The sequence below is a fragment of the Pteropus medius genome, unplaced genomic scaffold (assembly GCF_902729225.1).
Source record: "Pteropus medius unplaced genomic scaffold, Ma_sr-lr_union100, whole genome shotgun sequence".
Taxonomy (NCBI): Eukaryota; Metazoa; Chordata; class Mammalia; order Chiroptera; family Pteropodidae; genus Pteropus; species Pteropus medius.
In genome coordinates this window covers 33,409,930-33,427,696 of record NW_024340696.1, presented here as the reverse complement: position 1 = coordinate 33,427,696, position 17,767 = coordinate 33,409,930, and the positions used below count along the sequence as shown (strand labels likewise).

General features: G+C 34.2%; 1 protein-coding gene across 2 annotated transcripts in view; it reads left to right on the top strand.

Moving 5' to 3' along the window:
* Positions 1 to 35: 35 nt before the first annotated feature.
* GOPC (golgi associated PDZ and coiled-coil motif containing) overlaps positions 36 to 17,767 on the top strand; it is a 33,882-nt gene continuing 16,150 nt past the window's right edge. The window contains exons 1-3 of one of the 2 annotated variants that reach the window (XM_039871144.1): positions 36 to 569; positions 14,255 to 14,419; positions 15,988 to 16,011. In XM_039871144.1, coding sequence (XP_039727078.1) covers positions 282 to 569; positions 14,255 to 14,419; positions 15,988 to 16,011 — 477 coding nt within the window. In that variant the 5' untranslated portion in view covers positions 36 to 281. The remainder of the gene's footprint in view (positions 570 to 14,254; positions 14,420 to 15,987; positions 16,012 to 17,767) is intronic. The other variant, XM_039871148.1, reaches the window with a different exon arrangement.

Sequence of the window (17,767 nt, the reverse complement as noted above, 5' to 3'; positions counted from 1 at the left end):
CGCCCGGCTGCGTCCGCCCAGGTCTTCGCTACGCATGCGCAGCCTGGGCTGGCCGCGAGGTGGGACGGCCCGATTTTTCCGTGTACTACGGTCGCTGCCTCGGGCTCGCTGCCCCTGCTCCCGCCACTCCGAGACTGCTCTGCCGGCGTTAGCGGCGCGAGGGGACGGCACGCGGAGGACGTAGTGTGCGTGCGCGGGTCTTCCCGCAGTCCCAGCAGTTCCCCTCGCGCGGAGTGGGCGGCGGGGGTCAGCAGCAGTCCGGGGAGGCCGTAGACGGCGCCATGTCGGCGGGCGGCCCATGCCCAGCAGGAGCAGGAGGGGGCCCAGGGGGCGCCTCTTGCGCCGTGGGGGTTTCCCCCGGTGGAGTATCCATGTTCCGGTGGCTGGAGGTGCTGGAGAAGGAGTTCGACAAGGCCTTCGTGGATGTGGATCTGCTTCTAGGTGAGATCGACCCGGACCAGGCGGACATCACTTATGAGGGGCGACAGAAGATGACCAGCCTGAGCTCCTGCTTTGCGCAGCTTTGCCACAAAGCCCAGACTGTGTCCCAAATCAACCACAAGCTAGAGGTGAGCTTTGGGCACTGGTGGGGATGGCATTCAACCCCAGTCATCAGATCACATTTAACAACGCCAGTGAAACGACCCTAGAAAACTGCCCACTGGGGCACCTGGGCATCAAGTGTGACAGGGATTGCGTGTGTATATGTATGAAGGAAAGGAGTGGGGTGAGGTTGGAGTAGAAAAAGGGGTGTAGATCTACGTGTGAGTCTTCCTGGGTCCTGTCATACACCTCCTTATGGTCTTTCAGGAGGAAAACAGGAACTAAAGACACCAGCTTGTTTGTACATATTACATTAATCTAAGACTTAAGCTCAAAGATTCTCTGTCATAAGAATACCTAGCCTACCGTTTAACATTTGAGTTTTTAGGTCTACTTTCCCATTGATCAACTAGGTTTGTATATCCAGACAGATACAGACCTGATTATTTTTAACAATTTCAGGTCAGCATCTAATGTTGCACACAGACATACTATTCCCTGTTGAACTATTTAGGGGAATTTGATCAAAACTCTTAGGAAAATTTAGTGGGATAAACTCAACAGTATCAATGTCCTTCTCGGTTTACAGTCCTTAAATTACAGGCAGATAGCACGAGAGCTCCCTACAATTATATATATTCCAATGACTTCTAACATTGAGGCTTTGTACTTTACCAAATTTCCCAAAGTCTGGAATTATTTTTGAATGTATGAACAATGATCATTTGCTTTAGTCTCTAATCTTGGTTGTGGGTGTGGGTGGAGTGGTGGTTACAAAAAAAACAAAAAACTTACCCCTTTGTGCAGAAAATTAAATTAGCACATTATTACAGTATTTAGAAATCATGATAGATTTAACATTACATAAAGAACATTTTCTAACTAGGTAATTTAAGTGTGAGAATGGATATTTCATTTTAAAGTAGCTAAAAATAGGATAATCAGTGATGTGTAAAAGCTCTTTGAACGTTAAGTTTCTTAAGAAATCATTGCTATCAGTTTTAATGAGAAAACAGTGACCATTGGATCCATATTGCTATATCAGATAAGCATCCTCTCTTTTCCTAGCCATTAGCATTCTTCCTCTTTCTTGTTAGCCATGAAAAAGGTGGTATAATTCATCTTTAATTATATTAGAACTGCATATCAGTCTCTTTTACTGAAAAGTGTGTTAATTTCTTCCATCCTTTTTGAAAAGGTTGAAATGGAAATGCTAATATGAAGCTAATCACTTTTTCTTCTAGGTATATGAAAATATCTTTTGATTTCTTGATAAGTGGTTATTTCTAGAAGATAGTTATTTTTTCAGGTAATGAAATTGCATTTGATGGTTTTTAGAAATAGTACTTTATTTAGCTTTACATAACAGCAAAAGTAACTTTGCCACTTGAGAACTTTAATATCATTTAAAACTGAAAGTATATACCGAAGATAACAGCTTTTAAGAAATGGAACAACATCTAAATCATTTTTTAAAAGACTTAAGGAAACTTTAAACAGTGATATTTTGATGTAATATATAAAATCTAATTTGGGAGGAAGGATCGTTCCATGAGTAGGAGGTGGTGCTCAATTTTTTCATCTTTAGTACTTTAGATGAGTATTCAGAGCTATAATAAATTATGCATGTTCTTTTTCCCAGAAATTATAATTACATATTCGGACTCCATGTACTGACTTAGGAGATGGCATTATTCCTCAAAATAAGAAATGCTAGCCTATCACGATGTGAATGCATGTTTGTTTGTTTGTTTGTTTTTAATGTGCTTGAAACCATAGATTTAAAGATGTTAGAAAATGGGGAAGGGAGACTAAACATCATTATTTTTGTTTGTGTGGTTTTTCAGTTATATTTGACTTATCTGTCTGTGGAGTTCACTTTTGTACAGTTAGCAGTTTCTACAGTTTTCATGGTGTCAGTTGTTTATTGCTGAGAGATTCTTTGTCAGTACTGCCTTTCCAAGTAGATCTGTTTATATCATCTGCAGAATTTCAGAGTTTGCTCCATATACTGTTATCAGCCTTCTAAGATCTTGAAATCTTAGAAAAAATGTTCATACTTTTTTGTCCTATTATATTTCGTAGTAAGTGGATTAAATTAGTTCAATTGTTTTAAAGATTTGGACATTAAAGCATAACATTTGAGGCCACTTATGGTTTAATATAACAAGTGTATGTCAAAGTTCAGTGGTTTTAGTGATGAACACCTCAAGCCACATTACTATAATAAAATATTTTTGTAATCAATACTCAAATATCTCCAGGATGGATAACTTATATTTAACTTGGTCTTGAGTATTCTTCCAGAGTGCCTCCTCTTCTGCCCAGTTTTTGTAGCTTTAGGTGAAACCATGTTTAATATCAATGTAGTAGTTAAGAAAACAATTTTGCTGCAAAAATAAAATTTTACAGGTTATATTTTAAAATTAAATATAAATGATACCTGTGTGACTGTTTCTTGCCATAAGTTATATTTGGGGAGAGGGATATCTAGTAGGGGATGAGGAGACAAAAAATATCAAAATATTTTGAGGTAGTGCCATTTCAAATTACATCTCTCTTATACTTCTCACCTGTTTGTGAATTCCTGCTATGGAGAGCCACTTGATGACAGTTCTGTTGGAGTTACAGGTACTGATTGGGATAGTAGTAATAGTAATAGTAGCAGTGGTAGGTATGTTGGAGTAAAACAAAGGTTGAGAACCAGTACTTTAGAAAAACTCATTTCTCTGCCTTGAAATATAATTTTCTGCCTATCTGCCCCTACTTTAAAATAAACAATATATCTTTTATCCATCCTCTTTTTTCTCAGCACTTGATGAATCATTGTCTTCTTTTTCAGTAATTTACTGTTCACAGCCATTAGTGGGGAAACTTTTAACTTTGGCCTAGAGCCATGTTGATAATGAACTAATGATGTACTGCTATCCCTTTACCACTTAAAAGCTCTACAAGCAGTAAGGCTGTTTTGCAGCATTGAACTTGAAGTTTAATATTGATCTAATATATATTTATTGAGCACTAATTATGTGCCAGATGCTGTATTGGGCACTAGGGAGACAATAGAGAGCAAAGATGGGCATAGTCATTGCTGTTATGGAAATTGGATACTCTTGGGGGGATATATTGGAATAATTTTCACATATGTGTGAAATTCCAACTTTGATGAGTGCTATGAAAGGTACATAGAGTAATGAGCCTATTCTGGGGGGATCAAGGAAGGCTTTGTTGAGGAACTGGCCATTGAGTTAAGTCATAAAGGATAGGTAGGAATTAATTAGGCCAAGAGAAATAAGAATATTATTCAGTTTTCTAGTAGAGAGAACAGGAAGTGGAAAGCACCTGTGATGGGAAAGAGCATAATGCATTTGAAAAACTCAAAGAGAGATGCTATGTATTAAAAAGGCAAAAGAAGTGAGATGCAAGATAAGTTTGAACAGGTAGATTGGGACCTTGTCTTCATAGTTTTACATGATTTTATAGGCCACCAAGTAGATTTGGGGGCTTTATCATAACTAGATTCAAATACCTCACTATGTCTATGGTAAGGAGAGTTTGGGGGAATGACAAGAATGAAAGCAAGAAATCATTTAGGAGATTCTTATTTTGATCCATGTGAGATGATGATAGTGCATAGTAGGATAGTGGAGATAGTGCTCAGAACCTGAGAGACTTGAGAGGTAACAATAAACAAATTAAGGGATGGATTGGCATGGAAGGATGAGGGAATTTAGGATGACTCTAAGATAAGTCATCGACTATCTAGTTGGCTGGGTAGATAGATGCAGATGAGTTATATGAGTTTTTATTGGCAATAATAATATATTGCTGACCTTATTGCTAACCTTATTGAGTAATTGCTATGGGCCAGGCTCTGTCAAAATTCTTTTATGTATATTGATTCATCTAATTCTCACAACAATGGGGTAGGTTTAGTATTGTTATTCTTATTTTACAGGTATTAAGTAAGGGTCCTGACTCTACAGAACTAGAGAAAGCAGCCTCTCCAAAGACACACATTTATGTTTGGTGGGAGAAGGAGGAGATAGAGAATAAAGCAGGGAGAAAGAGTAAGTGTGGCTGGACCAATAGCTGGAAGGGGGAGGGTGGCATTCAAGGAGGGTATTTTCATTTTCTTTTTAAATGAAAAAGTAAACCTGAACATGTTTTAAGCAAATGAGAAGCATCTAGTTCAGGAGAAAGCTGAATATTCGAGAGAAAGAGAGGGACAATTGGTATTAGTAAGGTTTCTGATTGAAGATGAGATCTAAAATGTAGAGGAAGACTTTATATTGAAAGGACAGCTCTTATACTTAGAAGGAAAGGAAAGATGATAACAGAAGGCAAGAAGTTGAGGGAGTTTTTGTGTGATGCCTTCTTTATTCTCTCTAAAATAGCCCAGGACAACTGCTAAAGGTAGATGAAAGTAAGAGCTTAAGGAGAATGAAAAATATTTGAAATAGTTATGGAAGAGTGGGAGAGCCATTTGTCTAGAGAAATAGGACTGCCAGGCAATGTCGAAGACTTACTTAGAGTTAATTATCATAAATTCATGGTACAACCAGTCTGCCTTGTTGTGTGACTTTCTCCAGCAATACTTACTTGTTTAGTAACAAGGCACAGTAATGAGAATAATAATTGAGTTCGTCTAGTGCTTTAGCAAGAAGTTTGCTGTATAGATAAGAGTGTTATTGAAATAAAAATGGCAATGGGAAATTAAGAAAACGATAATTTTCTTAAAGAAAATTAAAGAAGTAGAAACTGGATTTGATAATTATGTAGATGCAGAGGATGAAGAAGAGAAAAAGTTAAGGATGACACCACATTTCTTTTTGGGGAGTGTATTGATTGATGCCTGTATTAGGCTGAATAGTTCCTCCCAAATTTATGTCTACCCAGAACCTCAGAATGTGACCTCACTTGGAAATAGGGTCTAATGTAAGGATAGAGATAAGATCATAGCAGGTTAGAATGAGCCCTAACTCTAATGAAAGTGTCCTGATGAGGGATACTCAGAAGACACAGACACAGGGAAGAGGGCTATGTGAAGATGGAATCAGAGTTTGGAGTGACATGTCTACAAGCCTGGAAATACCAAGGATTGCTAGGAGTCAAAACTAGGAAGCAGGCTTGGGACAGTTTCTCCTTCACGGTCTTCAGAAGGAACCAGCCCTGTCAGCACCTTGATTTTGGGTTCCTGAACTGTGAGAGAATAAATCTGTGTTGTTTTAAGCCACCAAGTTTGTGGTAATTTGTTATGACAGTCCTAGGAGACTCATGCCATTCTCTGAAGAAAGGAATCTAGAAGGAGCAAGTCTAGCAGGAAAGATAAGTTGGATTTAGGAGGTGCTGCGTAAAGTTCCTATCCTTTATTGTATATTCCTAATGTGGTCTCCTAATTGCTTCTTACTCTCTCCAAACCATCTTTTACTTGTCAACATCATTCCAAATGTTTCACTTTAATGGTTCATGTCCAAAAAAAAAAAGAAAAGAAAAAGAAGGAAGCAACTCTATCACTCTTTTTATACTTCCCTATTACTTACTGGCTAAAATTCAAATTCTGTAGCATGGTGATCAGTGCTATCCGACCCCACCCCCCTTTTTTTTTCTTTAATCACCCCTTCTAAACTGCTTTTGCCTCAATAAAACCGTTCTGTTTAAATAGGCTTTGCTCTTTCAAGGTATCTCTACTTTGGCATAGGCTTTTATGTATAATGCCTTCTCTGTACCCTTTGTCTACAATATCAAACACCTCATCTTTCAAGATACCACTTATATCACCTTTTCTGTGAAGGTGTTCCTCACCCCACTCCTCTCTACTCTCTATAGCCAGAGGTTGTCATAACACCTTGAACTCCCTTGGACTGTTAGATTTGTTACATTGTACATACTGTAATTGGTGGTCACCACATCTTTCTAGCTCTAGAAGATAAGCTCTTTAAGGATCAGATGATGTCTTAGGTGAAATAATCTGAACTGTCAAATACTTTGTGAAGCTGACTTTAGGGGGTAACATTATCTCTGTGAACCCATTTTGGTTTCTAGGAGTTGTTTTTTTTTCTCCTCAGTGCTCCCAACCATATTGAATAGTGAGTAATTCCTTTGAGTATGATATCAGGTGGATTTATATATGTAGATTATAGAATAGGTGTTTGGCCCCTTTTTAAAATTGGAAATTTGAAACTCACATTAAACACCAATCTTTCTTACCTACTTACAATCCTATCTCACCTGTTAGGAGTTTTCATATCAGACCTTTCCCTTTCTCTACTCCATGTATTAGCCTATTTCCATTCAGCATGCAGGTAAATTTTTCCTTTTTGTGATTGACCCCTTTTACTTCTTTTGAAGTGGTATATCACACATGCCTCTATAATAGTGCTATGACACTCTACATCATAATTGGAAATGTATCTTTTATCTCTTTTTACTAGATAATAAAAGTCTTAGGGCAGAATTCCTGTTTTATTCATCTTTTTGTCTCCAGATCCTGGCATGCAGTGTACTCAGTAAGTATGTATTTGAATCAGTAAGTTATTTGAAACATTTCTAGTGTTCTGCCATAAATCCTCAAAGATTACCTATAATCATTCTGTAATACAAGTTTTGTGAGAGTTAGGATGGTGTGTCTCATTGACTCTATATCTGTAGTGCCTAACACAGTGCCTGCCACATTGAATGACCGAATCTGTAGTTCATTATTCCCTTGGTATGTAATGTGTAAGGATATGATTTGTGACTTAATATTTCATAGTATTCCATTTTAAGAAAAATTTGAAACTGACTAAAAATAATTTTAAACATTGTGTAAGAGTATTCAGTATAGATTTACTTGTGACATTTTTAAAATATTGGGTAGGTTGATTTTCTTCACGCCACCTCCATTTGATCATAGAGAAACTGAGTTTTAACATAAATGGACAGAAAACATTTTATAATGTTTGAATTTCATTTTGAGGTTTACGTCAAAGTACTTTAACTTTCAAAAATATATCGCATCTTTTCTACTTGTCTCATATTTCAGATCCCCCAATCCTAGTTCATTCATGCTGTCTCCTATATAACGCACAGCTGCCTTTTTAAACATAACTTTGATCATGTCATTCTGTTTAAAATTTCTCAATTATACTTCAAATAAAATTCAGACTCTTTATTATGGCCAACACACTCTGTATGATTTGACCTGGATAACTCTCCAATGACATATTTTACTGTTCTTTACTCTTATTCTATATGGTCCAGTCACATGGGCCTCCTGTCAGAAACTGAGACAACAATTTTAAAAGTTTTTAGTCTCAGGACACTTTTATACCCTACAATTATGAGGTCTGCAAAGAGGTGGTTTTTTTTTTGTTTTTGTTTTTGTTTTTTAATGTGGGTTCTGTCTACTGGTATTTATTGTATTAGAAATTAAAACTGAGAAAACTCTAAATATTTACTACATCAGTTAAAAATAGCAACAGTAAGCCCATCACATGTTAATATATGTCATTTTTAATGAAAACTATGTATATATTTAAAAAATAGAAAATAGCATTGTTTTACAGTTTTTCAAACTTTTAAAATGTCTGTCTTAATAGAAGACAGCTAGATTCTCACATCTGTTTCTGCATTCAGTTATAATATGTGGTTTTGATACAGTATAAAAAGAAAATTTGACCTCACAGAGATAATGTAGTTAGATAAGGGAGGAGTGTTTTAATAGCCTTTTCAGATAATTGTGGATATTCTTCTTTGATAGTAAAAGGTAATTTCTTAAAGGTTAGTTACAGTGTGGAGTCTGAAACTCTATCAGTGAACTTTTCATACAGTGTTGCATTAAAATACATTGGTCTGTTTATGCAGTCTTCGTAATGATCTTTTACCCAGGCATGATCTTAACATCATGCATTGGTCATTTTGAAAATGGTTTGCTAAGTTATGCAGATCTTCCAAATGCTCGCACTTCTCATTATACAATATCAAAAAATCACATTTGTTTGTATTTTTCTCATCAGAAAAGTCTTTAACTGTTGAGAAGCTGTCAAGCTCATGGTGATGGATACAAGTTTTCCAAAATTTGAATTTTCACTGACTCTGCTGTCTGTCAAGTAATTTAGGATCTTTTATGTAAGAATCTCTGTGATACATTCTTTTAAAAATTTAGTTCAGGAGAAAACAAGTCTCACTAGATAAAATGGCAGTGCTTCTTTTAATGAGACAAAGAGAATTATATAATCCATAAATGTTTTCCTATTAATAGGAAACAGTATTAAATTGAATACTCAATAAACTGTAATAAGATGGTATTTTTTATAATGACATCCTGCCATCCCTATCTAATGTTTTTTTTTTTATATATTTCTTTTATTGACTTTATGAGCTTTTGGGAAGTAGGTGGATGTAAATGACAAATTTTAGAAGTGGTATAATTTCCTAGGATTTAAATTTCTGTACCTTGCATCCTAAATTGAATTTTCAACCATAAAAAACATATAGACATAAAAAGCATAATTTTTTCTTTTTAGTGAAGTGATTACCTTTCGTACGCATACTTTGAAACAAAAGGTGTGGAAACATTTACAAGTAGATGTGAGATAATATTTATATCTTTATCAGTAGCTTTCTGTGTTATGGTTCATTACAGTTAAAATGCCATCTGGAGTCAACTATTTTCTTTGCAATTCTTAAACAGCTTGGGAAATGTGTGCTTTTGTGTGCATACATGTCTGTGCCTGCATGTGTGTCTGTGTATTTTCATGCCTGTGCATGCACATGGCGGGAGATCGAGTAAATGGCTAGCTGGGGAGTGTTGAGAGTCTCTTAAGAGTTGTTTCTAGTTCTGAGATTTGGAGATGTGTTCTCATATGGAGCTAGCTCTTGGACTGTTTCCTCACCATTTTTCCTATTACTGCCAGAATTACAAAGAATGTCGGGAGGTCTGAGTTTTAATCCAATGCAATTAGTGATTGGGGCGGCTCACCTAATATCTTTGGACTTCACTTTTCATCACGTGCAAAATAAAGGTGTTTTGCCAAATTGTTTTAAGTTCTTAGCTTGGACCTTTGAAAATGTTATCAAAATTGCTATATAGCATGCCAAAACTAATGAGCTGGATTCAAGTTCCCGGCTGTACAACTTGATGTTTGCTAATTTCTTGTCTTAGGTGATTCTCCCCCAAAATGAGGTTTTGAAGGGTGCTTAAGGTAAAGTAATTGGCATTGTTATCCATAAGACAGTTAAAGAAATAAAAACTAGCTTATGTCTAGAAAGAAAACAGTATAGCTGTTGTATGTTTTTTGAAGATTATCTGGACAGTGGATTAAGGTCAAGACAAAGTGGAATAATAGGAAACTGAATACAAAAATTACTTTGATTTTGTGCCATAGAGTGGATTCCAGTAGTTAAGAATTATGTTAGAAAGGAATTATCTTGGTGGAAAAGTTTGGATGTTTTGAAAGAATTATGAGATGAGAAATAGAATAGTAATGACTACAATAAATACAAATAAGTGGTAATGTTAATTCTATAATATTATTTAGATAAACTGCCTTTCTATTTGTCCTTTTCATTTCTAGGAATATTCATTCCTGCTTTGCACATTATGCCCTGATTTTTCATCTGTCTCCTGACTCCATTTCAGCTGATAGTGATGATCTAAGAACCATATTTTGAGAATCATCACTTTAGAAAAGCTCACCAGTGGTTGATTTAATAATGGCTTGGGTGAAGTGAAGGCCACAGTCTTAAGGCTGAGAGATCCTCCTAGAGTGAAATCATTTCATCCTTAATGAATTTTAGGGAAAAGATGGCTTAATGATCAGTTTTATTTTATTTTTTTCTGTAAATGAATCTTCAAGATCAAATGTAGGAAAGTAAAAAGATTGTAACCCAAATAAAGTCTATATGTAATATAGTCTTTAACTGTTTTTGTTTTTGCTTTTTAAAACATTTTTGGATATCACTTGAAAATTTGAGTTGAGGGTTGAAATCAGCTGTTTCTTTTTAACTTAGCCTTTTCTAGTTATAATGTGGCCAGGGTAAGACAATGAGGTGAAAGATGCTCAGACTTTTTTATGGTTAAGCTGATTTTAAGTCTTACTACTTATTGTATGATCTTAGGTAAATTGCTAAACTCTATCTTACAGTTTCTTTAATTATTAAAAAAATGTTGGAGAGTATGATAAGAATCACAGATAATGTATGGTGTATATTCCTGCCACGTATTAGGTAGATGCTTGCTTTCTCGTAGCTGTGAATATTGTTAGTAAGTTAAACGTATGTATTGTAGCTAAAGAAACACATTTTTCCTTAAGGCTAATTACTTGATAACACTTCTGCTGCCTAGCCCTGGGAGTAAGAATTGGGTTCAAAGTGCTCTTTTGCCACTAACTAATTGGGTAGCCCCAGAAATAAAAACAGCCTTGATGGGCCCTGGCTTCATTATCTAAATTTTAATTGTCATAATCATAGTCTTTATGCTGTCTAAGATCTCTTTGAATTCTAAAATTCTCTGACATTAGGAGGATAACCATTAAGTAAAAGATGGAAATTTTTAATCTTGACATAATATTTACCAATGACTAATTTTTTTTAGCAGCTGAAGTGTTTATATCATATGCAAGAAAAGAGTTACTTAAATATTACTAAATTTAAAATAAATTTTAAATACTTGTCTTGCTCCAAAATAATAAAACTGGGCTTTCAATTTTGATACCTGCATCCACTCTTTGTGAAGAATTCTTTTATTTATTTATTTTTAAGTTTAGCAACCTCTTGGGAAATTATTTCACTTAATGCAGAGTCCATGTTAAACCATTTCATCTAAACATGAGTAACAAAGAGATTTCATTTAAATCCCATAAAATGTACTGTAATCCAGAAAGCTAGAAATTAATAGAATAATATTACAACACAATGAAAACATCAGAAAAATATGCCCACAAAGCAGATGAAAACTGTAGATTGTGTTATAAAATAAAGGAAATTAATAATATGAATAAAACAGCATAATTCAGGAATAGAAAAACTCAGAAATAAAGCAATAAAAATAAAAAGAATACTTACCGAGCCCTGAAAAGATAGGAAAAAGTCATTTCTGAATGGATACTAAATTAGAAGGAACATAAAAATAGACAACACAATAAGAAGAGCAAGAAAAAGGATATGCAAGAGAAAAATAGGATTTGAAAGGAAATTACAAATATAAAGGTAAGAAAAGAGTAATTAATATTAGTATAATTGAAGTCACTGAAGAAGCATTAAACAAAAATTATTTAAAACATATCAACAAATCCTCATTTATTGTTGGTAGAAATGTAAAACGGCTCAGCCAGTAGTTTGGTGGTTTCTCAAAAAGTTAAACATAGAATTATTATATGGCCCAGCAATTGCACTCTGGGTATAAACCCATAAGAATTGAGAACAGGCACCCAAATAAATATGTACACACAATGTTCATAGCAGCACTGTGCATAATCACCAAAAGGTGGAAGCAGCCCAAATGTCCATCAGCAGATGAATGGATAAACAAGTTGTGCTGTATACATACAGTGGAACATTATTCAACTATAAAAAGGACTGAAATACTAATGGGAAGTACTGATATGGGCTATAACATGGATGAACCTTTGAAAACTTGCTAACTGAAAGAAGCCAGACTCAAAAGGTCACATACTGTGCACTTCCATTTAGATGAAATACCTGAAATAGATAAATCCATAGAGGCTGTATTTTAGTAAAATACTGGGCTTTCAAAATAAAGCAGACCAATCTTTTCTTTCTCTTATGAGTGACTTGGTCTTTTGGAGACCAAGTCACTCATAAGACAAAAGATTAGGACTGCATGTCTCACTAGCAGTATTTCATAACAGAAGTCAATGATGCAACATATTGAAAATACTGAAGGAAAGAAAATATGAACCAAACATTTTATATCCAGCCAAGTTGACTTCAGTTATAAAGACTACAAATAGTCATGAACATACCAGAAGTCAGAGAATATTATGAGATATTTCTGAGAAATCCATAAGAGAATGAGCTGAAACCATAGGCTTTAGTAAAAGGTCTGGTGGTGAGCATAGAATATAGTTAAGATTGGAACCGAGGCTATTGGAGTTAATGATCAAATATTTAAATGTTCTATACTGTATGTCAGTGAGAGAAAAAGTTCCCAAAGTTATATAGTGATGATGGTTATAGAACTATTATACTGAAAACCACTGAAATATATACTTTAACAGAGTGAATTTTATGGTATATGAATTATATCAAAACCATTATTAACAAAAAAACAAAAATGTCTTTGAGAGCCTATAGTCATTTTCTATAAGATTAAATCTCAGTTTCGGTTTAACATCCAAAAGCCCTTCATTGTACCTAGCCTCACTTTCCTAATCCAGTCTCGTCCAGTGTATCAATATACAACTCCTCTAGGTAGTCTAATCTTAATAATAACATCTTCATATTCTAGTAAGTGCTTTCATGTATAAGATTAATAATCTTATGAGTCTTTTTTTAAAAATTGGGGAAATTTGAATGGAAACAGTGGTTTATCTGGAATCACAGGGCTAGTACTAAAAGTCATTTCAACCTAAAGATACTACTGAGCATCTTTTATGTACTAGACATTGGTTGGTGCAATTGGGTTATAGAGATATATCCTCTGGTCTCTATACTCAGAGAATTTACCTAAGTTGCTTCCTGTCTCTCTCTCTCTCTGCTAGTCATCTTCCCATCTGGGGACTGCTTTACTACTACTATTTCGTCGTCGTCATTTTCTTTCAAAGCCCTTCTAAACTCAATCCTCACTTTCTTTAGACCTTTTACTTTGATTTCCTTGGGACCACACCAATTCTAAATATACTTGTAACTTGCTACATTTTTTAAATTTGTTTTTGCATGTATATTTACCCCCTCAGTTGATAAGAAAGCTTCTCAAAGGCATAAATAATTATTTATAATTTTAAAAGTATTTTCTATAATTTTTTCTTCATCGTTAACAGTATAGTTCTGGGCCCCTAGATGCTTAGTAAAATTATATTGAAAAGAAAACTAAGGCCTTGCCTTGTTCTTTAATTCCTTGGCTAGTAGAGAAGACCAAACACACACAAGAGACACATCCTGTGTACAATAAAACAATGTATCAATTGTAAAAAAAAAAACATCGAATGGATAAGTGGTTCTGATAGTTGTTTTGCTATGTTGTAACAGTTAACTGAAGCTTATAGATAACTGATCTTTAGACCCTTAGTAGCTCACACTTTAGTACTTAAAGTAACTACTAGATAGTGGTTTGGCTGATTTAGGGTAACGTTCTTTGGAATGAAGACAGCACTACTAATTGGCATCGCCTCTAGTAAACTATTAATGTTAGTTACCACTATAGCACATATTATCTCTATAGGATGGTGAACCAGCCCATACCTATATATTTTCATAAACCTTATAAATAAAGTGAAACAGTGAAAAGCCTTGTAAGCAAAGTAAAAAGAAGTAACATTCTGTTATTAGAAGATACTATTTATGGTAGAGCATTATTGCCGCTCAAATATCTTATTTGTACTATCAATTTTGTGTCGGTTTAGATGGTTGTCCTGTAGCTCAGATAATGGTTTTCTGGTGTTCATCTATTCTTTTCAAAGATAGTCTATAGCATTCTTGAATAATAACTGTTAGAGTCAATATAAAGAAAATTAAGCATACTTAACATTTTTTATTGTTGTTTTCTAAGGCACAGTTGGTGGATCTGAAATCTGAACTGACAGAGACCCAAGCAGAGAAAGTTGTATTGGAGAAAGAAGTACATGATCAGCTTTTACAATTGCACTCTATTCAACTTCAACTTCATGCTAAAACTGGTCAAACTGTTGACTCTGGTACCATTAAAGCAAAATTGGTAAGTACTTTAGAGTGGAACATATACATACATGAATTTTAGAGATTGAAGGGAGCAAATTTTAATGAGGCTTTTTAATTATAAAAGGCAGTTATGTGCACATTCTGGGAAATTTAGAAAATGTAGGAAATGTAAACTTCAATGTGATCATCCATAATCTTATCACCCAGAGATGCTCAGTTATAGTATCAATAACCAACTGCTACTAGAATTTTTTCCTATTTAAAAATACCTGTATGAATATATTTAAAAGATATTTGTGACTAAGACAGTTTTTTGCCCTACTGCATCAGTTAGGATTTAATTAAGCTTCATATAACAGAAATCCCAAGTAACATTGGGATTATTCTTGATTAATACAAATTATTTTTTCTCCATTAAAGAAGCCCTTGGACAGACAGTCTAGAGCTGGTATGGCAGCTCCACAGGTATCAAGGATCCAGATTCCTTTTGTTCTTGCGCTCTGCCATTTTTAGCTCATGATTTCTATCCTCAGGATTTATTCATGTCTGCATTCCGGGCTGAAAGAAGGGAGGATCTAAGGAAAGGGCAAAAAGATGCTTCCCAGCCGCGTGAACCTCTTCTAAAGAACTTTTTATGAAACCCTCTTCAATTGTTTTTGCCAATCAATTTAGCTATCTCGTTGGCTATCCCTTGTTGCACGGCAGTCTCTTAGTTGGTCACATGACTACCTCCATTTAAATTGGAGTTCTGTTAATAAGGAAGAAGGGGAAAATGGAATTGAGTGTCAACCAGTGGCACATTTTTTTTTTTTTTTTGCTTTTAATATAAGCATTTTCCCTACCACTTGAACAGTTTGGTATTTTGTGTAATCTATCATTGTATACATTTTGCACAATTAACTATTGCCTTCTTAATCAATATAGATTGTTTAGATTTTTTAAAGTCTCATTTCACTTTAACCTCATATGTATTGAGTATGTACAATGTGCCAGACACTTTGTTAACTATAGAGGACACAGCAACAAATAAGACAGATGTAGCTTGGGAGGGGTGGGAGGTAAAATGGTGTTCATGATGAGAGTAATGCATCTTTAGGTTTTACTTGTTTTCAGTTAATTCTATTTGATTGGTTAATTAGTTTCTAATACTGATATATTAGAATTTGTTTAAATGAATATTTCCATTCTCCTAAAGTTCTTTTAAATACTGAAATTCTGAGAATCTAAGCTAGTAGTGTTGTTTTATTTAACTGACACATATCAGAAACCTGCTTCTTTGGAATATTTGATGTTAACATTGAAAAAACAATGTACATTTTCACTAGAAAATAATTCACCTGAAGTTTTAACATTAAATTTGAGGCAGGCTGCTATAATGGAATGACACTGCACCAGGTGTATTAACTAATTTTGATAAAACAAAACATCTTAATCTAATACTATCCAGTTACTATTCCTTATAGATTTGCAAATATATTTGTTTTAATGAACTTTACCCAAATGATATTCAACATGTGGGAATTTTCCTTTTGATGATTATGCCACTAGATAAATTCATTTGTTTGATGTTTTTCTAATTATAAAACTTTTTTCTTATGTCTTAAGTCCATCCCCTCTGTGGAGGAGCTGGTAAGTATGCTGTTTGTGTTTTGCTTTAATGTCATGCTGAAGTGTTTTTAGTGTTTTATTTGCATATTACATGTTGTCACTTTGTATTTGAAAATGATGTTAATGATGCCAGTCTTAATGGGCCAGTACCTGAAAAGTCCAATGGGTGACCCATTGCTTCTTTCTCATTAAATGTTAAAGATTTTTCTTTCGTTTGCTATTTGTAGCCATTGTTTGCAGATCTCATCAGTTTTTGACAACTTTCACATCTTTACTTCAAAAGAGCAATTGGTTTTCCAGTTGAGTGTTTTGAAGATACATTAAACAGGCCCAGCTTTTCCCTCTTTTTGTTCTTGAATTTGTTCCCAGAGAAAGAATGTGCATGTTGGTTAGTTTCTTATTCATCCAGTGCATGTGTTGGAACTTTTCAGCCGTCTTGAAAATAATTGTGTGGCCTTTATAACTGAATTTTGAAACTCTTTACCAGAAATTATTTTAGAAAATAACAATATATAAATTTTTAATATTTTTCCCACTATCTCAACCTAATTGGATTCCAATGCATCATATGGCTTTACTGCTTTTGAAAATATACTGTTTGGCTATTTAAATATAAAATGAACTTCTTGGTTGAACCTAAAACTGAACCTAATTATAATAATCAAAGGGTTAATTTAAAGAAATGTTTTTTTCTTTAAATGGGATTAACTTCCATTTTCTCAGTCCTTTTCTTAGTTACATCTGTTAATTCCAGGCCTGAGAGTTGGTCAGATTCATTAGGGGTCTGAATCATCAAAGCAAAGCAGTGGTTTAATTTGTGTCTCAGATTTCATAAATAATTGTGAGTAGATAATTCCTGACAAAGTTTATTTAGCCCATAAACCAAAGAATTATTGGTCTTTTAGGAACATTTTTTCTGAAACAGCATTAACCTCAATAAATGTCATAAAAAAGAGTTTTCTTTATGTTATCCAAACCATGGTTTCTTTTGGAAACTGATACCTGCCCTTTTAAGAAGTAGGTTCTGAAGTAAATTGACATTTTAATAATTCCAAAGTTGTCATAAAAGGAGGATTTTAGGTTATTAGTTCTTCAAATTCTTTAAAAATAATATCTAGAAATTGTGTTCTACTGGTTATTTTTTTTTTGCAAAGTTGAAAAAGCCTGCTAACCTTCCTCTGTTTATCACATACATAACAACAAATATTTTTAATAAAAAAGTGATAAATATATCCACCATTTAGTAGTTATCCATTTTAGCTCGTATATTTTTTTTTATTTTGAAGATTGTAGTACTCACTGTCTTGTATTTGAATATATTATATATCAGTGTTTAAAAATAACATATATTGATGTACTGTTGTCAAAACAGACAGTTAAATTAGTACCATACTATATTTTGTGAATTGCTAAAAAAATTTGTTTAAATATTTCAGCTTCTTAATATCCAAAATAAAAGGGAAATAATTACAGTAATCAGTACCTATACAATGGAAACTGACATTTGCCATTTGCTCAAGAGAAACAATTTTTCCTGTTACTACCATAGATCTTTTAAGTCTCATATAGTGAAGTGTCTTCCACATCTCATCAAGAAATGTAACCATATTTTCACAGAATTTTTAGATTCTGTAAATTAGTGAGTCAGAAAAAGTTCTACTCAGGATAAATACAAGTTTGCATTTTTTGGATAGTTTTTTTGATCCAAAAATAACACTTAAAATATGTATCAGAGCCCTTAATTCACCTCTCAGAAGGGTTTTGTTTGGTCACATTG